Below are 25181 nucleotides of genomic sequence, written 5' to 3'. Positions count from 1 at the left end.
TGTTGTAATTTAAACCAATAATCTTGCCCCTTTGTTAGCGAGACATCATGCATGCACGGTAAGTAAGATTAATTTTTTATCCAATAAATTAGAAAACACTCATAATTTCTAACCGAAATCCTTTCTGCAACTCTCTAGATTCTTAATTGAATTCAGAGTTAGGGTTTTGAATTGAGTTTTTTATTATTATCAATTCCTCATTGCTTTGGCTGGCTCTCCTGGTTTTAATTGAAAAGGTGCATGCATGCATATTAGAGAACATGGTAGGAGTAGAGGCAGTTCTAAAATAAAAGACAAAGGAGAAGGCAGGCTTGGAGAATTAAGGAGCTAGATATATAGTTAAATTTGAAGTCATGTAATGTGTTTGTTGAATGAACCCCACCTGAGGGCTGAGGCTGGCCGCCAAGCCCACAAGTTCCTTTGACTCACATGTACCGATCAACCTCATCTCTTAACAATTGGGTCCCACTCTTCCAAAATTATTTAGTGCCCTTGTTGCTAGTGGCTATCTTATATCAAAACCTATTTCAAACATTCGTTTTCCCTTCCCTCTCAAACCTCCCCTATATATAAGCACATTCTTCCAACAAAACCACGCCAGACCTCTAAACTTTGCATACACTCAAATTAGGAGTTGAGAATGAGTTCCTCAAACTTTGAATCCCCTTACGAGTACTCTTGTTCTTCTTCATCCTCACGTCATAATCAGTATTCCCTTCCTTTCAACCACAATGACTCGCAAGAAATGCTCCTTTACCAAGTGCTGACACAGGCTGGTGCAACTTCCTCGGTGTCTCATGGTTCAGGTAGTGTTGTGGAAGCAGAGGTTTCGGTTTCGTACAGAGGGGTTCGAAGGAGGCCCTGGGGGAAGTTTGCGGCGGAGATAAGGGACTCTACGAGGAACGGAGTGAGGGTTTGGTTGGGAACCTTCGACACTGCCGAGGCTGCTGCGTTGGCTTACGACCAGGCCGCGCTGGTCATGAGAGGGTCCATGGCAGTGTTGAACTTCCCAGCTGAGATTGTTCGCCAATCGCTTCGGAACATGGAGCAGTACGGTAGTTTCCAAGAAGGCTCTTCTCCAGTTCTGGAGTTGAAGAAGAGGCACTCCATGAAGAGAAAATCAGAGACCAAGAAGCACCAACTCCACGATGTGATGGTGTTGGAGGACTTAGGGGCAGAGTATTTGGAACACCTTCTTACTCTCTCCCAGGATATGGATATGGATGCTTGTTAGTTAAGTTACATTTACCTCCTTCGTCAAACCTTGCCTTTCCCATCCCCACCACTTTCTTTTCTCTCTCTATCAATGTTTAATCTTAGACTCTATGCTCCACTCTTCAACTCAATATCATGTAAGAAAATAAAAATTTCCCCACATCTATCCATCAACTGATTTATAATATTCATATGTTATATTCTACGACACTTTCTCATAACTCATTTATATTTCCTTTATCATATTATTAATTCTTTTCTTTTTTTTCCTTCTTATTTTTGTCTTTATTGTAAAAAAAAAATATCGTAAAAACGAAAATTTATTTAATTAAACTCATATTACAAGTATGGTTAAATAAAATTAATAATAATGAAAGTACTAATATAGCACAAATTCAATTTTATTTAACAACTTTTTTTCGTCCCTGTGAATTTATTATTTTGTAATTAGTTAGTAATATATAAACGGCAAATTTAAATGGTACTCTGATTGCTGTTTTCTTTTGTCGCTATAGTTAAGGTCTATTTTGTACATAATGATTATGATTTATGATAATGATTCGTTTCAGGCAGTGGGATCAGGTCTGTTCAAGAATGTCCTCTTTTACGTGGAATTTGTGGACCATTTTCAGTGCAATGAGACAAAAGATTGTCGCCGAAGGCAATTTATTGATCGATCTTGAAGTCTATCTACAATTGTATATCCAACCAAGAAATTTTTAGCATATCTGTGGTGTATTTTTGACTGATTCGTGTATGTATTTTTGGGAATCTACAACATGTTTTACGTCAGTTCTCAATTTTTCGTATAATTTTTGTCCTTTTATTATTCATTTAATTTGAATTATATATAATTTTAGTTTCTCAATATTTTCTTATAAATTAATTCTTTTGTTTTAAATTAAGTAAAAGTTTATTTATTATTTTTACATTTCTCTAAGACCTTAGTTCAGTCCCTTTTAAAAACAAAATACTCTTACTTTTTTCAAGTTACAAAATTAAGCAATAAATATAACAACACAAACTAAGTTTGTAAGGAGGTAATTCAATTCCCCGTATATCTTTAGAAAGAACAAAAAATTTGGACCGTAACTAAATTACGGATGAAAATTAATTCTACAGCTAACTCAAAAGATTATTAAAACTTGTAAAATATTTCAGACACTCCACCAAAGACTATAATTACTTATGGTGATAAAAAAAAATAAAAAATAATAGTCAGTAGTTTTTATAAGCATTCACGTATTATCATTCAATATATATTTGATTTGTAACATTTCACATAAAAAATATAAGTTAAAAATTAATACGATATTCTTTTTTTACGACAATACCAAAGTCAACCCCAAGAATTTAGTATGAACCCAAACGTCAAAGGGACTGCTGATTCTCATCTTTTACTCATATGATGCAATCTGCATTCTGCAGCCTTGGTTCATGCTTTAAAATATAATAGTATCATTAGTATTAACACAAGTAAGTTCTCTAATTAACTAGAATGCCGATTCTAAAGTGTGTAGTCCGTTTAGCCATGGATTGAATGAAAATCAAACGGTAAAATTAATACTAGGATCAATGTACTGTTCTATGAACAGTTGTTTCGCAGCCCGTGATGAATACGATGCAAATATATTGGTTGGAGAAATTGTTTGTGTCAACTCTAGTGCAAGAGCACAACATAAGAAACCAGATAATTTCATTACACATTAAGACACAGCATTAATTAACTCGTAACTTAGAATAACAAGTAAACAATTTATTTCAAGTACCAGAGGTGGCAATGGCAAGGAATAATGGCCATGGCAGTGATGGATGGGGATTGAGGAGGGTCAAAGTGATCATCTGGATTCTGGAGTGTTGGGAACTGGGCATGGAGGAGGTGGAATATTGCCAAGTCTCTGAGGCACTATTTCCTTAATTTCCATCTTCAGCAAACTTTAAGTGCATAATGGCAAGTTTTAGAAGGGCTTATTGTTGGGGCACAGGGTATGAGTGCCATAAGTCAAAGAGAGGAAACCATAGCAAGAAAAGATAGAGCCCTCTTTCTGCTTGTCTACTAGTTTTAGTATCTGTGCAATGTATGGACGGCATTATAAGTTGTATTATATTTATATATTTCACTTAACATATATATGTATTTTCTTGTAATAGGAGAGACAAAAAGCTAAACATGAAAAGGTTAAAAACACGCTTTAAAAAGTTAAAACCTCATCATATTAATGCGGGGACACAATTTATTTATTGTGTTATGTTTTATGTATATTTTTACACTAAAATTAATTTATATATAAAATTTAATGTGAAAATAATAAAAGAATATTCATGTATTTACAATTTTTTATGATTCAAAATTTTAAATATTATGTAAAAAACGGAAATAAAATTTGTATTTGAATTTGATATTTTCATTTAATTGAATATAAATTATTAGTTAAGAGAAAATTAAAATCCAGTAAAAAAAAGAAAATTAAAATTTTATTCGAAAAAAATATTCATTAATTGAGTTAAGTCCCAAGAGAGTAAGCAATAGAGAAATAAATTTATATTAAAACTATTAGAAAAATTAATACAAAAATTCAAAATTTATAATAGAATAAAATTTCTTCTAAATAGTTAAAGTGAATAAAAAGATGACAAATGCTAAATACATTAATTAACGAATTTCAAAGTGAATATTTTTATCAAACAATGTATTAAAATATGAAAAAAAAATACCACTTTATATCAACCTGGCTACTTGCAATGCACCGAACAAACCATGATTCATGTGTTTAATTAATAGTTATTCGATCACTATTGAGAAGCAGCTAAGAAATTAAAACATGATATACAAACAAATCAATTATCTCCGATCAACTACCCTTGGACACTATACAAAATCATCGTAATTATGAATTCTTCCAAATTTTTGCATCTTTCATCAGAACCTTCTCTGCCCGTGTCCAAACTATGTAACCATCTTTTAGATAATTTTTTTACTGAGACAATCAAAGATAAGAGACAAAAATGTGGTGTATGCCCTTCATTAAACAACAGTGTGACAAAGCCAAACATGAAGAAGAAAAATAATAATAGCAATAAATAAAAGAAAAGATTCCTTTCTTGGGTAAGAAGGATTGGACTCTCTTGATTTAGCAAGATCAACAAATATAACCCAACCATCAAAATATTTAGTATTCAGACCATCCAACTCCTTTTGATCTTCCTTTTTAAAAGTAACAAAACCAACTCCTTTCGATCTTCCAGAGGCTCTATCAGTTATCACTTTAGCTGTATAATAAAAAATTACTAAAATCAACCATATCGAATATCAAAGAACAAAAATAGTTTTAAGATGTACCGATGAAATGTTTTACCTTTAATTCTCTGACAGTTAACTTCCTTGATGATGGTGAGAACCTATTAAGAAAAGAATACTTTCTTATCTTAGATGTTGTTGGGTTACCTGTTTTCAGTGCTGCAAATAGGCATACTATTAAAAAAATTAACTCATAATAATAATTTATGTAAATTAGAGAGAGTTTGCTTGCACAGAACACACACCACACATATCAACATAGAAAATAAGTGATAAATAAAATAAATCAGAAATCATGATGAACAGAGAGGCATCCCAAAACCAGCACACACATGGATTTTTAAGATTACAAACTAAAATTTCATTTAGGTATTTCAACAAACACATAACTTACAACTCATTTTGCATTTTTAAGATTACAAACTAAAATTTCATTTAGGTATTTCAACAAACACATAACTTACAACTCATTTTGCAACAAAAAAAGAGAGTAGAAAACGCAACTTGCAGAAAGAAAACAAACAAAACAACCACATTAAAAGCAATAGAAAATCTCATCACATAATTTTTTTTATCATTTGGTTCTACAAAAATTATTTTCTTAACAATGTAATCGCGTGACATTTAATGCTTTCTAAAAGAAAAAATGATTTTCTTTTTTATCATTTGCAGAATAAAAAAAACATCAATGTCAATTTCACAGAATAAAATTGCATCTGATAATGAAAACCAATAAGAGAGAAAGACTGGGAGAAGAAAAGGAAATAAATATGCGAAACGAATTTCAAATCCTCACCACACACACAGCACACAGATGTTAAGTAATTTATAACATTTACACACCTCACTCGATTATTAGTACTATCCAGTGAGTTTATTTTATTTTGGAATATTTTAAGTTTTAAGTGCATCCTCTATGCTATAAATATGCAGAATTTTATCTTTTTTTTTTATCTGTGACAAGTAAAGTGCAAAAAAAAGCGAGACAGAAAACAATTTATTCCACCTAATGGTTTTTAACAACATAATTCCATCTAATATTAAAAACAACTATAAAATTTGCCTAAAAGACACATTTCTTTTCATTGATCATCTTCAAACTTAATATATTAGTATATATTAACGCAATACCACTCTCATACCAAAATGAAGTAAAAAGCTAAAATCTTACTATTTTTTTATTATCTTGACCTAATTTAAAAAATAAAAATTTAACATTGCCTTCGTTTGAGCCTTTCTATTAGCAAAACCAAAACAAATTACTGAGTTAAATATAAGAAAATGAGTTATAAGAGTCGACTCGTTCGGCCAAGTCTATTTTGTCACTCATATGTTTGTTATACTACATATTTTTTCTTTGAAGAGAAGAGCAACAAAATAAATAAATGATAATTTGCAGTTGTGCATTGGCAACATGCAAAGAAAGACGGGTGACAAAAGAAACAACTAAAAGGAGAGTAAGCTTTTTCTTTCATTTGGTAATGCTTCTGGTAATCAATTCCTCTAATGTAAATTAAAATAAATAATTTAGAATGTAATTCCTACTCATTTCACTCTTTTAATTACACATTTTTAATACTTTTTTATTCTTTTATTTTGGAAGTATATTTCATAAGTTATTTTTATAATTAGTAAAAAAAATCTTTCCCAATTATCTCAAAGTATCTCACTTTTATTTTTATTTGTATTTATATATTTGATTTGATTAATTATCTATTTTATTCAATCTACTTCTTTTATCTTTATTTATAAATTAATTAAATTTTAACAGCTATTTAAAAAAATCAACTTAAAAATAATCTTATATCACAATTTAAGTTACTCATTAATATTGTAAACTCATATATAAATTTGGTTTAAATACAAATTTGGTCCCATTTTTAAAAAATTTGAAAACTCATCCCTCTATTTTAAAATAGACACATCTAGTTTTTTACTTTTTAAAATTCATAATATAAATATTTAATCCACCGTTATGTAAAATTCGTAAAGTTCAAAATTAGACCGGTGAAGAGATTAATTTGATGTGTTTCAAATTTATTAACGTAACATGAAATTATTCATTTAATCAACATCTTCAATTTGACAAAAAAACTAAAATTATAAATTTTTTAAAATTGGGAGACCAAATATTTATGATTTAAGATAGAGGACCAAAATTATAGATTTTTTAAAATATAGAAATTAAATATCTCTATTTTAAAATAGAGGAATTAAAATTGTAAATTTAAAAAATAAAAGGATTAAAATTATATTTAAATTTATAAATTTTATAAGTAAAAATATTTATTATTTATGTTAAATATAATACTATAATTTATATAGTAAAATAGTTAGTTAATGTAAATCTTGATCATATAAAAAAAAAAAAACTTTCGTCTTCTGCACTATACATGCTAATTTTTTTTTTGTTGATTTATGAGAGAGAAACAAAGCGACACGAGTATTTTTTGTGTTCATCGAAATTTCAAAACTTCATTCCTTCTTATTATTATCGAATAAAAGAAAATGACGATATCTCCCTGGCTCTCTCTGACCCGAACCGAACAAAGGAATTATGATTTTCGGCTTGGACAATGAATCGATAAATTAAAAAAAAAGGAAGGGAGAAAGCCCCCTCTATTTCTCCGAAAGGAATGTGAAAATCCAGCCGGGCCACGAAACGACACCTCTCTGCGCTTAAAACGACTGCGGCCCACGATCGCGTTCTTCAGTTGAGGCATGTTATTCGCTGCTCACTCCTCCTCCTACTCTTGTTCTTCTTCTTCGTCGTCTTGGCCTTCGCATCTTCACAATCACATCCAATAGAGACACGTTGACTTTAGTGGAAGAAGAAGAAGAAGAAGAGAATGGAACAATCGGTTTTGGATGATATAATCAATCGCCTCCTCGAAGTTCGTACCCGACCGGGGAAGCAGGTTCAGCTATCGGAGTCCGAGATCCGTCAACTCTGCGTAGTTTCCAGAGAGATTTTCTTGCAACAACCTAATTTATTAGAGCTTGAAGCACCTATTAAGATTTGTGGTAATTTTCCCTTTCTTATTACCGTCATGTCTAATTTGGTCAAATTCTAATCATTACTCTTAATTTTGGGGTTTGGACATGATCTCAGTGCTTTCAGTTACATGCTTTACTATGTTTATGTATGATTCTCCTTTGCATGCTTACTGACGACTGTGTTTTGAACTGGATTAGTAGGGATTACTTACTGGCTTATTCAGTGTGTTGTTCTGAACTGCATGTACTGATGGATTTTGAAATAGTGGAAACTGATTTGATTTGGATTGGTACTGAAGTGTTCTGTATTTTGTGGAATATAATCAATATACGTATGGGAGCGAACATGTGAACAATATCGTTGAATATCGATGAATCTAGGCAGTTGAAAAAACATCTGCGCACAAATATATATTTGATTGAATTTTATCTTTTATCTTTCCACGTGCTCGATGAATTTATGTATAATGTGAGCTTTGAGAACTCTTGTATGGGTTTCCAGCGTTGGGGATGGTATAGCTAAGACATTTTGCTGCAATTTCTTTCCAAATTTTTATGGTGTTTTTTGTTTGAGAGAAGTTTAAGAGAGCAGAGGGGTGGGATTTTGTTATTAATCATACCTTGTTTTGTTAAAAAAGTTGATGGCATTTTCCTCTCCTCTCCTTCCCTTCTCTTGAACCAAACCAAACCAAACCAAGCAAGGGGACCTCTCTTTTGAATTGAACAAATTGTTAATTAATTTTCATGCTTCATTACTTTTTCATGGTTATCTGGTTAGTGGCTACCTTTTGTACACTTACTGACAAGTTTATTCTGGACTGCAATCACTGCATATGAATCTATGCATATGAATGAATAATCATATAATTTGAGCTTTGAGAATATGCATCATTTGTTTTCTGGATTTCATATTGTTTGTGTATATGATTTTCTTGGGTAAAATGAAAATTTTGATTGATTTACATGAAGAAAGGCAATAAAAAGTCTCTTAATTAACATCACTGAACTTGTAGTAGCAATTTATCTAATGTTGGTTTAGTTGACTTAAACTGCATTATCAAATCATGAGATAAATTTTTTATGTCTCTTGCAGTGCTTGCAAATAAAATTCATGTTCATTAATGTATTTATTCCCTCGAGTTTATTTTTTGCTTCTGATTCTGACATCATTAGTTCTCAAAAGTTATTTGCTAAAAATGTCATTTCTTTTCTTTTTGTTGTGGATTGATGTTGAAAAGCCTGAAAATGTTTTTATACTAAGATTATGGCATCTTTAATGGCTAAGAGTATATTTTAGTTTCAACATAAAGTTGGATATGCCTCTGTCTATTCTAAAATGGCATCTACATGAACCAATGATCCTAAAAGGTTAAGATCTTGGAGAAAGTACATGAATGGGTTTATATTTAAGGGTTAATTATGTTATATGTTTTAGTCCCTAAACTTTTTGCAAATTTCATTTTTAGTCCTTAAACAAAATTTTCAGCGTTCTTGGTCGTTATATTTTTTCTGTTAACAGTTTTAGTTCCTGCTGTCAAGTAACAAAGTTAATTGATGACATAACAGTCACGTTGGCAGCCCAATGATTTGCCACATCATAAAGTAGTTCGATAGGGCCAGGCACATGTATTATTATTTTTTTTTTTTATAAACTACTTAATCCCTCACTTGTTCATACAAGTTCATGATGTCATACTAATAGATGAGGGATTAAAACACTGTTTATCAACAAAAAAAAATACACATTGTTGCCTACGTGGCTGTTGTGTTAGGGACCAAAAACGCTAAAAAAATTGTTTAGGGACTAAAAGTGAAAATTTCAAAACGTTTAGGGACCAAAAATATAATTAACCCTACATCTAATATGCCCCCTCATGAAAGAGGGCTTTAGGCTTGCAATGTGCACAATGCACAGCCCACCCTGCCTTATGCTGAAATTGAAGTTTTATTTTGAAGAATGAGGGCAATAAAGATTGAACTCTAGATCACATGGTCATAGAGGTCCTGATGTATATGACATTGTTTTTGTTGTATAATTCATTTTCATATTCATTCACATATTACATATTTGTATAGAAGCAAAAATTGAAGTCTCGTGGGAATAAATACATTAACGAACATGAATTTTATTTGCACTGCAAGGGACATAAAATATTTATATCATGATTTGATATTGCAGTTTCATATTCACATATTACACATTTGTACCATATAATACTCTATTGTTGTACACAAGAAAAATATTGTGTTTTAGGGGTTTGTTTTTCATATCCTTGTATTGATGTTTCAGGTGATGTACATGGGCAATATTCTGATCTTTTAAGGCTTTTTGAGTACGGTGGATTACCTCCAGAAGCCAACTACTTGTTTTTGGGGGATTATGTGGATCGAGGGAAGCAAAGTTTAGAAACAATTTGCCTTCTCCTTGCTTATAAAATAAAATATCCTGAGAACTTTTTCCTGTTAAGGGGAAACCATGAATGTGCTTCTATAAACCGGATATATGGATTTTATGATGAGTGCAAGAGAAGGTTCAATGTAAGGTTATGGAAGACATTTACAGACTGCTTCAATTGCCTGCCTGTGGCAGCCCGTGTTGATGAAAAGATTTTGTGTATGCATGGAGGACTTTCTCCCGACTTAAATAATTTGGATCAGATTAGAAATTTACAGCGGCCCACAGATGTTCCTGATACAGGTTTGCTTTGTGATCTCCTTTGGTCTGACCCGAGCAGAGATGTTCAAGGATGGGGAATGAATGACAGAGGAGTTTCATTTACATTTGGTGCTGATAAGGTCTCAGAGTTTCTTCAGAAACATGATCTTGATCTTATTTGTCGTGCTCATCAGGTTAAACTCCTGCCTTTGGTGCTTAATGTGTGACCAGATCTTTGGGATTGAGTTTGTATACCTATTTCTATGACAAAATGACTGTGAAATGTATTTTTTTTCCCCAGCAATTTTAATCTATCTGTTGGCATTATTACAACTTTAATTTCATTAAACTGGGAATTGCTTTTTGCCATGTAAATGTGACCCCCAATTTTATGCATTGAGACTTAACATTTTCCAATGTAATGCATTAGCTTTAGTATTTGATTCTTTGTACCGTACATGCCTTTATGTTTAGATCGGGGGATAGTAGGTGTCAATCAACTATGCTATTGAAAATAATTTATTTTTTTTGGCCTTCTTTTACCAGGTTGTGGAAGATGGATATGAGTTCTTTGCTAATCGACAACTTGTAACAATATTTTCAGCACCTAATTATTGTGGGGAATTTGACAATGCTGGTGCTATGATGAGTGTTGATGAGACACTAATGTGCTCTTTCCAAATATTAAAGCCAGCTGATAAAAAAGCAAAGCTCAATTTTGGAAGTACAACCACTGCTAAGCCTGGAAACTCCCCAGCTGGTGTAAAGGTAGGAAGATAATTAGGTATTACTACTGCTTGCTTGACATCAGTAGGTACATATCTTCTAATGCTTGTGACTTTTGACAGAGATATCTTTTGATATACACCCTTTCACACAAATGTTGATATTTCTGAGTATCAATCTTCATATTGGTTTGGCATTTTTGTACACTCCTATTGGCTTTGTATCTGGCTGAGAATTTGTTTCTGAAACTTTCAAACAGTGATACTTGAAATAAGCACTTGTCATGATTACATAAAACCAAGATGAGGTGGTTGTGCTTGAGATTAGGTGACTGGCTAATTGGAGGAGACATTTGCCACTTTCTAGGTTATTTAGTGATATTTTTTTCATAGTGTTCAATTTGATTAGTTTTGTGGGATTTCCATAGATTCAGCCATTTCCAACATAATTAGGATGATTAAAATGATCTTATTTGATGTGCTAACCCTGCTAGGAAACATTTGAGAAATTAAATTTAACATTGTAAAACATAAAACAGTAATATAGCTTTTCAACTGAAGCATGCATCTGTGCAACCATTGGTGGAGCTATATAGGGACAGGGGGGAGCCATGACCCCCCCCCCCCCCCCCCCCAATGTTTTTCTAAATCATAAACGTGTATGTCCATAATAATATGATTAATACAAAATTTAATTATTTCTAATACTTAGTTTCTTTTACCTTAACTCGATTAACTTACAATTTAGGACAAAAGTTCCTTGTTTTCAACGAAAATCAAAAGCCCATCTGTTGGTTCTCTTTCGGTCAATTATAGTTTCAACATTTTCATGAATTTCTGATACTTTTTTCTTAACACAAACTTACAGGGTAGTTGCTTCTCTTTCTTTCTCATTTTTTATTCTCGGAACACCTAACTTGTAGCTTAGTTTCAACAATATCAATAGACTTGTTTTTCATATTTGCACAATTTATCTTCATAAGTATATATGTGTTTTCGTTTTCTTTAGTTATTATATATATATATATATTATCTCAATTATGTTATTGGCTTATTTTTCTGTTTTGATATAAATCCAGTGATCCACTAACTTTTTTAATCATTGTTATTGCTCTCGTTTTTCACCTTGATGTTATTGTTGTGCAGCCTATGCTTTGATAAAATAATCTTTCCTTCTAAAATATGTAATGCTTAGCCTATAATGTTTTTTTCTATCAAATTTTATGCATTTTCAAGTACATGATTATAGATTTTATCTATTTTTATTTGTAATTATTATGTAAACAATTTATCATTTTTTATGTAATTGATAATTTTTTTCTCAAGTTTGTATTTATTTTGCAACTTAATATGATATTGCATATTAAAGATATGCATTAAAATTTATTTTGGCTCCCCAAAATTTTAGTTCAAGCTCCGCCACTGTGCAACCAAAGGCATTGAATGTATCAGCTGTTTCACATGCTTCCCACCCCAATCAGTTAATGGATGCTGTTGCATTTGTTACTTTGTGTGTGAGAAAGTGTGGCTTTGTGCTAAATAGCTTAATAATACCGTTAGGCAGATTTTACCTGCTGTGAAGGTTTCAAATCTTGTTGGTTGGACTTGGAAGTACCCTAAGACTAGGGTCATGGCATTAGATGCCCAAATGGGGATTAGTCCCGCACACGGGGTGTTACCGTGTGGGGACACCTAGTGTGAGGCCAAAACAAGCTAAACTGTAATGTCCTAATCAGTCATTCAATTCAAGCGATTATATCACATCACTTAGCACTGCACTGAATAGTGTCCGTGTTTTCCATTTTTCGTTGTTCACACTTTTTTGCATTCACCAATATATTCTAAATTTGTCTCCCTCACAATCTGATGCAGTGCTTCCTGGGTGCGAAAGTATGAAATTAAATTTGGCAAAAAGGTTGCTGCTACTTCGGGTCAGCTTGGGCTTGAACTCCTAATGGTTACAGGAAGGGGAAAGTCGAGTTCCATTTCGTCTACTATGATATTTTGGAATTGTAAAATCATTGGGAACACCATTATGAACCATGTAAAATTGTTTTTTATTGGTACAAATTTGCATATCAAGGATGGAGAGCCATAATCTCCTTGTCTTCGTTGTGCACCAATAGCTGGTATATTTTCCTAACTGTGAGCTTCTCAAGTGTAGATGGATACATCCGCATGGCATCAGTTGCTGAGAACCATTTAAAAATGCTTTATCCGATTTGGCATATACGGATGGTAGTTGAGGCTGTTGAAACAGAATGTCGTCGAATCTCTTCGTTTCTCGTTTTGATTGTCTTCTTTTTTGTGTGAGAAATCTTGTTTTGATTTGGGATCATCTTCGTTTACATTTTCCTGAAACTTGATTCAAGGCATTGAACTGGTATGAAAATGACCTTATTTTTTCAGGCATAAAAAACTTAAGTCAATCTAAAAAATAAGTTTTTAGTTAACAAATGATAAGAAAGTTTTATCAAAATAAATAATTTAATTTCAGATAAAATGATATGGTTTATTATTTATTGAAAATAAAAATAAAGATAATAATCATAAATTTAAATTATGTTTAAAAGTAAATCTTATAAGTCAATAAGAAAAAATTATTTTTCAAATATTTTTATTTGATCAAATAAATTTATAAACTTTTTAAAAGACTAAAAATTAATTTAAATAACTTGATGAAAATATATGAAAAATACTTTTATGGGAACTTAAGAAATTTTATCCTATTTATTTTTTTAAGATAATTCTTCATTTAAAATAAAAAATATATTAAATTAGTAAGATATTTTTTTATTGATAGGAATAAAAAAATGTTATTTAAAATTTATAATAACTAATCTATCAATTTATTATGTTTAACCAACTAAACTAGATTAATAAGATAATATTAAAGTGAAATTAAAAAATTAAGATGCATACATTTAATATTTGGATAAAATTAAAAGAGAACCCAATAAGATCAAACGGCAGGATATATATTTTGGATCAAGAGAATAATAAGGAAAAAGTGAAAAAAAAACATAATATATTACATACATACATTGATCATACACCACAAAGCACAAACTAAATATGACTTAAATTTTGTTATACCTAAAAAATAAGTCATTTTTAGATTACTACCTAACATTTATATTTTTTCAACCAAGTATCTGAACAAAAATTATGTTTCAATTTACTACATGTCATTAGTCATTTTCAACGATGACATAACTGACGAAATGTCACATCATCACACTTTATCACTAACACATCATTAAAAGTGATGATATGACAATAAAGTGTCAATGATAAAACATGATGACATAACATTTTATATGTCACATCACTACTTAACGGAAAGAATCTAACAACAACTAATAAATTGAAACATAAAAATTTCCTAGGTAGGTAGTTGATTGAAAAAAAAATTGAATGTTATATAATAATATGAATAGGTATGAAAAACTTATTTGACAACCTATTTGAAAATCCATTGTACTACAGCCCTACACATATAAAAGCAAATCTAATAACGCATAAAAGAACCTTTTATATGTGTAGTATTACACTTTCATTAAATTCTTCAATTAGCCTAAAAAGAAAAAGAAATAACAGCCTGAGCCATAGATTGACGAAACAAATCAAATCACGATTGTACTGTTGGACAGATCCGAGGCAAAAGTGACTCGATAAGTAAATCAAATTACTAAAAAAAATCCATCAGAAAATCTCGCTACTTAAGGTAAGCGACTCAAAATGATGTCAATTTAATTCAACTTGGCTAATCACCTCTTAGCAAAGGTCCTCACTTTACATGGGCACTGGTCCCGCGACAAAACTTTCATGATAATGGTCCCAATATATGTCAGTACATGCATGTCTGAATATCGTTGTTGCTGCTTGCCCCCCATTGAAACCGCATTCCATATCTGAGCTTGGAATTTCCCCCTTTCTGGGGCAAAGTAAAGTTGGCATTCCAAGCTGAACCTGAGTCGTGTCTCTGAACAATGGCCAGTCCATCCGATCGGGGGCATTAATATCTTCTCATACACTGTATTAATGTATAATGTTAAAGACTTATTAACTTAAAAAGTTACAATGGTTTCATAAATAACACGATACTGTAAATTTACACACACTGCATAGTTTTTTGATGTCCAAAAGGGCTGCCAAAATTAAGAGCAAACAACATGATAAAATGGAGGGGGATTCTATTTACCCCGCTTTTTCTTTACACTCTGGAAATTAATTTCCAGAATAAAGGGAGACATGAAGAGAAAAAAAAAATAGGTGGTGCAAAAAGAATTTCCCTAAAATGGATTGGCTGGGGAAGCCAAATTTGTACTGGCCCGGGTCCAGCCCAAAATCAGAATGCCCTAATTTGGCCAGGCCACCAGCCTGCTTCTAGGAATAAAGTCACAGTTTGTGTCCATTAATATCAAAACTAATGCACGGGTTCTGGGCAACAGGGCAGGTGGAGATCACAACATAAATGACTTGTTTGTATTCTGTACAATGAAAGGATAGATCATATAGGCTCTTGCTCCTTCCAATGTATATATTTTCTAGTCTTCCTTATTTACACACACAAACACAAACACGCGCAAGCATACATACATACATACACACACACGCACACACACACACACATATATATATATATATGTTATATATATAACACCATAGTCCATGGCGGTAAATCCCCCAAATGATAATAAGGCAAGCTGCATAGTGCATGCAAGCTTCCACATCCAAATTCTAATACAAAACATTATAGTAAAACTTCTGCCCCCTGGTATTTTTTTTTTTATTATCAACAAATGTTAGTTTATTAGTTGTCATAGATGTCAGTGGGGGCACCTTATATCTCCTATGCCCCCTGGATTGAAAATTCTAAAACACTACTGTAAGGATGCTATTGAACACGTTCTGAGTGTGTAAAAGCAATTAAATTAAAAGAGAATAAAATATTTGATTTGCTGGCCTGGAATGCCTGCAATCTGCCTAGGGCCAGTCCAGCTTTGTGCTGGCTTGATCACTTATTTAGCCCAGCCTGAATTTGAAAAAGCCTCTATTTCTGAACTATAAATGCTAAGTAAAATTGGATTATATACCACATATTTCAACTTACATAAATGATGTCAGAAGGGAGCCTCTAGTGATTCATCCCAAACTTCTGCACTACCGTTAGAGGCATCCTCTACATCTTCTTCCATTGAAAGCCTAATATATTCTCTATGAGCAAAGCGATCCCACTCTGTCAATGTAGGATTCTCACGTTCCTGTTCACACAAGACATATACCAAGGCAGTCAAAACTCACCAACAATAGTCAATCATACTGACTCAACAGCACAATAACTTTTATCAAATATTCATGCACCTGACGAATCAAAAATGGGTCACGAGTTTCAAAGGCCATGAACTTATTCAGATTGAACAGGATATTGAAAACACTTCCTGAGAGTTTACCACCTTTCAGGTCACGCAGAGTTATATAGCTCTCATCCTGCAGAGAAAAGAATTTGAATTCAAAATTAAAAAATAAATATCTCAGATAAAGGATAAGTAATGGCATAATATCAACCAAAAAGATGGAAAACGGACAAGAAAAGGAGGAACCAAAATATGGAAATTGGTTATATCTCATTTTTCCAAGACAGAACAAAAATTTTTAAACTACAGACTAGATTAGCATATCATATTCCAACTAATGTGACTTCTCATCAACACAATACAAGGGCAAACAATAAATAAAAAAAACATTGAAAGACAAACCTCAGGTCCAATCATGTCAATAATCTGGCACAGTATATCCTCAAAAAGCACAGGTTCTTGGGCCATGCACTCCATTCGATGCAATTGCTCCTCATAAAAAAATTGCAGTTCATTCCGTGTCAGAACTCCATTTCCATCCAAATCAATGCACTTGAACCTAATCATGACACGTCAAATCACAAATAGCTAATAGTCAACCACAAAGATCAAACTTCCAATGTTCGCCTAAGAGTGTACTTAGGAGGCAAGGTGGAAAATAAAGGGAAGTGAAAAAAACAAAGGTGGAAAGCTTTAAGTAAAAGAATTGCATAGGCACTTTGAAAATTGCTTTCTAAAATAAATAAAATGAAAATTGTTTTTTAAAATAAAAAATGAAAATTGTTTCATAGGCACTGCCACCCTGGTCTGTTTTATTCTGCACTTTGATTGGATGAAGTTTCAGTAACTGAATTTTATAGCTTACATCCCAAATTTCTGAGACAAAACCACGGACTTGTATGCATGCATACGCATAGTTCTAAGGAAATAAAACACAAACCACACTGCATAGTATATACATGACTAAAATGCATTAACCGTGTATCTGAACTGCACAGCAAGTCAGCAACTAAACCAGTGGCATCTTAATAAGTGGCAGGGGCAACAAATAAAATGGATAATGGATGGGAAACAAAATACCAATACTCAAGACTTGGCTCAGATGATTTATCCTCTTCTGACAGTATGAAGTAAACAAAATCTTCATAACCCATCTTTCCCTCAACCTTACTGGTAAACCTTCTGGGAACCTGAGATAATATTGAAGTGAATCAAAATCTGCATCTTCAACAAATGCTCTGATAATTCATATAAACATAAGTGAAAGGACAGTGCATGTTATTTGGAGGGGAGGGGTAGGGATTTGGGTTGTCTGTGGCCCTAGACAGCTGAAGTCAAATCTCAAGACAGAAGCAACACATGATATAGTAATCCACACCAACCTGAGAAAATATTCTATCAACAATTCGATAGGTAAGCGCATGGTTACCATATCTGATGAGATTCTCTTTGTCTATCAAGAAATCATGATCTGTATCCAGCTCCCAAAACTTGCAGTATATAACATAAAAATGCTCATAAGAGAAGTACCTGCAGATAACATTAAGGAAAGGTAAAAAAGATTAAGGCATCATAATACAAATATATTTAGTTCATTTGAATAATGACACCAAGGTCATTTTCTGAAGTTAATTGAAATGACATTTTCAATTATATCTACCTCAAAACCTTGTTTATGTCCTCTTCTTCATCAGCATGCAACATTGCATCAATTATGTTTCCACGTTTCAGCTCCCTCAGGGTAAGACGACCATTTCCTGATCTATTAATGTAGTAATATATTCTGTATATGACAGTTTCAGCTGGGCCATTGGAAAAACAAATAGTTATGAACATTGCACCACACAAAAGACAAAACAAGAGCATTACACCATAAACTATGATGACCAGCCTATGCCCAACTTTGGTGGAAGAAGTCCTTTAACTGATTCTCCCAACACTCAAATATATGAAGTGTGACTCTTTTTCAGTAGACATTTCATATGTATTATACATTATAAGCAGCCAAGAGTAGAACTAAATTGCTATAAAACTTTTCCAGCATAGAAGAACACACTTTCATGCCTTCCAATAACCCCCAAAATGGTTTCTTTTAGAAACCAGGTATGGCGAGAATTTCAAATTTATTTATTGATATCTACAGTTAAACCTACATAAACCCCTAAATGCAAGGTTATAACCAAGATGGAAGACAAACCATATCTCTCTTGAAACTCAGGTGTGCTCTGCAGGAACTCCAGCCCTGGATGATTTGCCAAAAGCTCACGTAGCACAGGTTTAAAATCATCCTGACATGAAGTATAATATAGTTCACCAACAAGATGGATAGGAATATAATATCAAAGCCAAGAAAATCAACCAAAAATGACCCCTAAAAAATAAATCATACTAGTATCAAATGGGAATTGAATAGATGACATATTTTGATATATATCATCAGCCCTGACTGCACGAAATTTTCGGAGTAGCAGAAGAAAATTAAATAAAATGAAAAGCAGGAAATATAAAAGAAATAGAAGAAAAAAATACCTGAGTAAGGTACTTGAGCTGTGGTTGCTTTAAAGTTGTGTATATCTGGGTTGCTATATCTTTTGTCAACATGTTGCCATTGATCCAATAATCAATAAATGCTTTCCTAGAGGAATATTAAATCAAGGAATTAAACATAGGTATTAGGAAATACTAATTACAGGGAACAAGACCATTCAGTTATAATTCTTATGCTGGAAGGAGATTTAAATAAACCATGTTCATTTTATTAATAATACATAAGGTTGTTCAAGCAAGAAATCAATAAGCATACTGCCCAATTGAACTGAAATAGCACTCTGCAAAGAGTAACTTCGGGTTTAACACCAAGCACAACAATAGACCCATAGAGAATCTCTTGGCCAAACAATGTACAGAACCATTATCGGGGCATATGCTTGCAACCACCAACTCACCTCTTAATTTTAATGTTTGGTTCCTTCACCTTTTGACCTTGGACAGTACGGCATCAAATATTGTTTTATATGACTTAGTAGGAAGAATTGAGAACCTTCATAATTCATTAGAAGATTGAGAAAGGAAACTTAATGTTCTTTCCTTTCTAGTTAAAACTTAAAAATTAAAACTATTCTGGCATACTTTTCAGTTCAGATCTGTCTGAAAACCAATTTAGTACAGAAAGTTAAATCACCGGCATTACATATATGTTCATCATGTTTGTTGATACCAGAGAAGTATAAAGCTCTCTAGGGGAAAAAAAAGATATAAACATTTAGTTCATGGACTAAATCATAACTCTCTACAGCCTATTCAACACACCATCATTCATTTTTTAAATGACAATACTTTCCTGATTGCCTTCAATACACTTTCAAGATGTCAAATGAGGATCCTTTCCAAAGCTCCAAATTCAATTCTTACTAGAAATTTAGTTCTCAAATTTTTCAAAAAATAAAGTTCAGTATTGAATTTCAGCCAAGTTTTCCAGTGTTATAAAACACCCTCAAAATTCAACATGCCCAAGTGCATGTCTGTTCATCTTTTTTTTTTTGGGGGGGGGGGGACTTAATCACCTTTTTTTCAAGTGATTTCTAGTCAATTTTGAAGTCTCCCATATTTATCAAATGACTACTAATTTGACTAAGAAACCATAGTCTTTTGCTTATTTTTGGTTGATTTCTAACAACTTTCCTAGTCACTCCTCTGATTAATTACTCTCAACATCATTGTTGACTTTGCAATGATATATTGCAGCTAATTTAAACTTAAAATCCTAGAAACTAGTTGGAAGAGATATTTGAAAGCCCAACTAAATTAGGGATAGGGGCATAGATAAATTCTTTATGGCATTTGTGGCATATAGATAAATTGAATAAAACAAAAGAAGTAAATACTAAATAGGCCATTAATATAGCACATAAAACCTGATACAACCCACCACCCTTGAGCTTGAAATATGAATCAATGATAAATCCAGCACTACCAAATCTGTTTAGATTATTAATTATAAACATCTAAGATTGAACTAAGGACAACTCAGTCAAGATGGCTCCAATGTGTCAAAGAATTACTCAATCTAAAGGGAGCTAAATAATGCTTCTATCTATAATAGATAAGTTATTTGGGAAAGGGAATGAGACATTATAGCAGCAGGATAATATGAGAATAAGGGTATATGTAAGACTTTGAGAAACTTGCAGGCTTAAGGCTTTGTACCGTGAAGAATTCACTGAATAACCTAACATAACAAACAATATAGTGGCTAAATCCTTAAAAGAAAAATCTAATAGTACAAAGACAAATTGGGAGGGAAAAAAGAACACACAGGAAGGGAGTGGAGTGGACAATGTAAGTTTGACTCCTAGTTTGATTAGCCAGTGGAATAAAGAAATTGATTTTCAAAAATAAATAACACAGTGGTCTGGAATACAGGTTTTTTTTTTTGGAAGGCAGAAAATATATATTATTAATAAAAACACAGCAGTACCAGAGGTACTGGTGGAATACAGGTGTTACGTATTCTTAAAACCTCTTTCCTTTCTGAATAATAATTACTCACAATAGTTATTATGTTCCAGCTCTACTCAATGCAACGACATCTAAACAAAATCTTTTTAGATATTCAAACAGCTAAATCCAAGAACCACTATCCACGGCACAAAAACATATAAAAGCTTTGTTTTAAAAAATAATAATGGTAACACAAAAACATACAAAAACAATTCACTTTAATCAATGGTCAAGTAACCTTCGACAGGGCTTTTTGTATCAGTAGAGGATAGCACAAATAGGACAGTAGCAGATGTACATTCCAAATGTAGCCATAGTCTGGTTCCTATTCAGACTGTGTTTGTCTGATTGAGGAACCATTTGTATGGTTTCTCCTACCTATGTAATTCAGTACCTCTGGTACTTCAAATTATATATATATACATACATACATATATATATACCAGTGTTGTTAAATGGCGGCCATGGCGGCGCCATGGCGGTTTTCCATGGCGGGTTTGCGAAAAAACGCCACCGAATAGCGGTGGCGTGGCGGGTTTGGGATGGCGGCGCCATGGCGGCCGCCATAGCCATGGCGGTCGTGGCGGGATGGCGGAAATGGCGGAAATCTTCGGCTTTTGTCCGCGGTAGGAGTTGGGCCGACCCGACCCAACCCTACCCGGTTATTCATTAAATTAAAAACCCTCCACAGCTTGCGTTCAGAACACCTAGCCGTCCCTCCAACAGCTTCCATTCCCTCCCGAACCTGCCTGCGTCCCTCCCGAACCCCGCCGCTCCCAGCCGCCGCCGCGACACCACCCCCTCCCCGCCGCACCCAGCCGCCGCCGCGACGAGGCCCGCAACGCACGAACGGCGCCGACGACCTCCGTCGACGAGCCCCGGCAACGCGCGACACCCCCCATTTTTCTGTCTCGCGTTTGAAGAAGACGAAGAAGAGGAAGGAAGAAGACGCGGGTCAGCTGATCTGTTTCTTTTTTTTTTTTTTGGGCTTTTTGCTGTTTGACACCCCCATTTTTCTGTCTACAGCTTTTTTTTTCCTTTTGCTATTTGACACCCCCCATTTTTCTGTCTACAACTTTTTTTTTCTTTTGCTATTTGACACCCCCATTTTTCTGTCTACAACTTTTTTGAACTCTTTAATGAGTTTATTTGGTGTTGGTACTTGATTATTGTATGAACTCATGAAACTTTTTTAGTTTATTTGAATGCAATCCTTTGTTTTTTTCAATTTCAATGAGTTTATATATATGTTTTTTTTTTTTTTGTGTCCGCCATGACATCCGCCATTTTCCGCTACGCCATCCGCCATATTTTTATGGCGGATTTTTTACTTTCCGCCATGAACCGCCATCCGCCATTAACAACATTGATATATACATACATATATATATATATATATATATATATATATATATACATACATACATATATATATATATATCTATTTTTGCTGATCAAAATAATAATAATAATAATAATAAAGTACACACCTTGTCACAACTCCAGTTCCATTATCGATCTTTCTGAAAAGAGATGTGGAAAAAAAAGATGGCAGCTTGCATACTTCCTTAGTAACTGACTTGAATTCTGACAACCAAAGAAACAAGTATAACAGAATTAAGCTATCGCTACAACTCTTCATTTTATTACAAAGGTAATCACTTTATGACTTATGGAAACATTCTATTTTTTTACTCAAAATGAAGAGGTAGAATGTGTCACTAATTGGAAATCATATTTCATATTTCCCCCCAATTGCCAATTGGCCCTTCAGACTCTAACACCCTTATATACCCAATATCTCACCATGTATCTGCAGCCCATCCATGTGATCATGGAATAAATGGTCAATTCTAATCAGGCATTGTTCTTTCAGATCATTTGGAGGAGGACGCCCAAATTGAAAGTAGAACTGCAAACACACAGGTATCTATGTTATGAGCATAAACATAGCATGAAAAGAGGTGGGAGAGAGTGAGAACCAAAAAAGTAAAGAACAACGCACACACAGTTATCAGACCAGGAACAAAAGAAATATATCACCAACTAAAGATTTTAAGCAAACTGGACAGCTGTACATTAATAGGATTACTACTAATGATTTGTTGCAAGTTTGTAGCGATTTTGATGAGCATTGGATGTATCCTACTTGGTAACAGCATAGATGTTAATGAGAGAGAGAGAGAGACATTTATATGGCAATGTGCAATCCATGCAGTTTTTTGGCACATATGAATTAAGGCTTAGAGCATAGTGCTAGCATATTTAAGTAAGTCTCATTGCACCTCGACTTGCTATGGGAGAGGATTCTTTCTATGGATTCTCTTTTGTGTTATGATCATAGTTGAGTGAGTTTCCATTTCATATATGCAACATGTTTGGGTAGCTTTGCCATATTTTACTTTCGGCGTTTAGTCTTCTGATGTATTTTGTTTTTATAGTTTTGCAGCATATCATATCCTCCTTTTAGATCCACTTTCACTCCTTTCAGTTCAAAGTACTTTTCTTTTACTATCATGTACAAAATATTAAGATACCAAAAAAAAAATATTAAGATACCATGTTAGATATGCCTAACCTGAGGTATCACTTCTTTAACCGGCTCACTGACAACCTTCAAAGGAGAACCCAAATTAGATGGGCCAACTCTCTGTTTCACTATGCGAGGGGAGCCAGATGTACTCCTTGGTGAAAGAGGTGGTGCAGTGCCAGCAGGAAACATGGAAGGCAAAGAATTGCTTGCAGCATTTGGACTAGAGCGATTCCCTGGGACATTCAAGGGAGCACCTGACTTTGCTTCATTTAGCAATGATGTCACCTAAACACATTAACAACTGCGACATAAGAATAAAATCACAAATGCACGCATTACATTCTTTAGTGTTTAAGGGGGGGAAACTTAACCACATAAGGAAACTCAAAAAAAATAAAAATAGTTAGTAATAAATATTTCATCCGTATACTTCAAGTATCACCGAGACTTCATTTATATAGCTTGTGCGAGTAGGCAAGATTTTTAATATAGTCCTTCGAAGGTGTATGGAAAGATATTGAGGCATAACAGTTGAAATTAATCACTTATAATACACGGTGAGTATATCTAGGAAAAAGTCATACTAGTAATACTCATGAGGTAGGTGTATGGAATCCAACACCAACGGCTATCTTTAATTAACATCATAAGTAATAATTAATAATCCATCATTCTCACAGAAACTTGCGGATTTGACTATTATTATCGAAACGATTAATAAGTAGGAATTTATTATCTGACAGCGAAAGTACCTACAAATAGATATAGTATACAATAAGAATCTTGAAACAAATAATGTAGCAATACGTTGATTCCAAAATTGAGAAAGGTGAAATGAAGCGTACCAATCGATTGCTTTCGGGAAGCGAAAGCCACTGCTCGAAGAGCGTCTCGACGAAGGTTAGGTTAGATTTGAGTGCGAGAGCGGAGACCTCAGGGAGCTGTAACAAATCGACCTCCAACGACGCCGTATCGCCAACGACCTCCATGCTCATTTAAAGCGTAACCGTATCTCTTCTCATTCACGAAAGGAAACCTGCTGGAGCGAGATGAATTTGAATCGGAATGCAAGAAATGCGCTTGAGAGAGCTGTGGATTCAGCAGGAGGAACCCTAGATCTTTCTTCTACTGTTGGGAAATTAGGATCAATTACCGATGCTGATAGAGGAAATGGAACGGTGCGGCGATCTGGATAGAAGAAGAATGAATGCGCGTGGGAAATAAATTCCGTAGAGATCCACGCGAATTTGGAGGGAGAGAGAAGAGAACAAACATGTGTGGAAAAAAATTAAGAGAGACGTCTAGTTTTTTTATTATTTGGCAACAATGAACAGAAAAGAGCAGAAAATGGAAATTTTGGCAGGCTGACACGTGGTTTGCTTACGGGAAATACGGTTTTTTTTGTGCAATCATCAGTCATCACATGTTGGAGGATCCTACGTATACAGCAACACCACTTCCAAGTTCCGATCCATGGTTCCATTATTTTTTTTGGTGCGTCACTCATTTGTTTTTTGGTACATATCCATGGTTCCGTTATTGTTAGTAAACGGTCGTATTAAAAAATATAGAAAGAGTTTAATAGATATGTATTGTTTTACACCAGAATTATTATTATTATGACTTCTAAAATTATTATTCCAGTAGTCAAATTTAGTTTAATATTTTTTTTCTAACGAGCTTGCTTTCATCTTGAACATATATAAAAAAATAATAAATAATAATCATTAGTGTGACTTTTAAATTTATTGATACAAAGATGCGTTATCTTTAAAATGTCTTGTATTACAAAAAATTCTTGCTCCTTCCTTGCTCATTTTCTTTAACTTGACCTTTATCTAATTAAAAAATTAAAACTTTCTTTCACTCTTGATGGCATTTTTTACTCTACAATCAT

General features: G+C 33.4%; 3 protein-coding genes and 1 long non-coding RNA gene across 5 annotated transcripts; 2 read left to right on the top strand and 2 right to left on the bottom strand.

Moving 5' to 3' along the window:
* The first annotated feature begins 28 nt into the window (after window positions 1-28).
* Window positions 29-1400, top strand: LOC100787732 (ethylene-response factor C3). The gene has a single exon (XM_003553717.5). The coding sequence runs from the start codon at window positions 641-643 to the stop codon at window positions 1232-1234; it is 594 nt and encodes a 197-aa protein (XP_003553765.1). The 5' UTR covers window positions 29-640; the 3' UTR covers window positions 1235-1400.
* Window positions 1401-4268: 2868 nt separating this feature from the next.
* On the bottom strand, window positions 4269-5405 carry LOC106797496 (uncharacterized). Its single transcript, XR_001386613.3, has 2 exons — window positions 4572-5405; window positions 4269-4485 (listed from the first exon to the last, which is right to left on the bottom strand). It is a non-coding gene; the product is annotated as an uncharacterized lncRNA (long non-coding RNA).
* A 1686-nt stretch (window positions 5406-7091) lies between these two features.
* Window positions 7092-13203, top strand: LOC100816262 (serine/threonine-protein phosphatase PP1-like). 2 transcript variants are annotated; one of them, NM_001255490.2, is made up of 4 exons: window positions 7092-7537; window positions 9801-10360; window positions 10713-10934; window positions 12764-13203. In NM_001255490.2, the coding sequence occupies exons 1-4, from the start codon at window positions 7363-7365 to the stop codon at window positions 12785-12787; spliced, it is 981 nt and encodes a 326-aa protein (NP_001242419.2). In that variant the 5' UTR covers window positions 7092-7362; the 3' UTR covers window positions 12788-13203. The 2 variants fall into 2 exon arrangements, with proteins under 2 accessions (NP_001242419.2, NP_001354259.1); NM_001367330.1 differs by having other exon boundaries at window positions 10713-10950.
* A 1203-nt stretch (window positions 13204-14406) lies between these two features.
* Window positions 14407-24693, bottom strand: LOC100815724 (probable serine/threonine protein phosphatase 2A regulatory subunit B''delta). Its single transcript, XM_003554676.5, has 13 exons — window positions 24130-24693; window positions 23330-23569; window positions 22558-22663; window positions 22242-22338; window positions 18781-18886; window positions 18449-18539; window positions 17912-18053; window positions 17634-17781; window positions 17332-17441; window positions 16654-16810; window positions 16259-16384; window positions 16008-16158; window positions 14407-14927 (listed from the first exon to the last, which is right to left on the bottom strand). Exons 1-12 carry the CDS (start codon window positions 24277-24279, stop codon window positions 16018-16020), a joined length of 1614 nt encoding a protein of 537 aa, XP_003554724.1. The 5' UTR covers window positions 24280-24693; the 3' UTR covers window positions 14407-14927; window positions 16008-16017.
* Between the last annotated feature and the right edge of the window lie 488 nt (window positions 24694-25181).

The sequence above is a fragment of the Glycine max genome, chromosome 19 (assembly GCF_000004515.6).
Source record: "Glycine max cultivar Williams 82 chromosome 19, Glycine_max_v4.0, whole genome shotgun sequence".
NCBI lineage: Eukaryota > Viridiplantae > Streptophyta > Magnoliopsida > Fabales > Fabaceae > Glycine > Glycine max.
The sequence above is the reverse complement of the archived record's forward strand: the minus strand, read 5'-3'. Positions and strand labels throughout refer to the sequence as shown.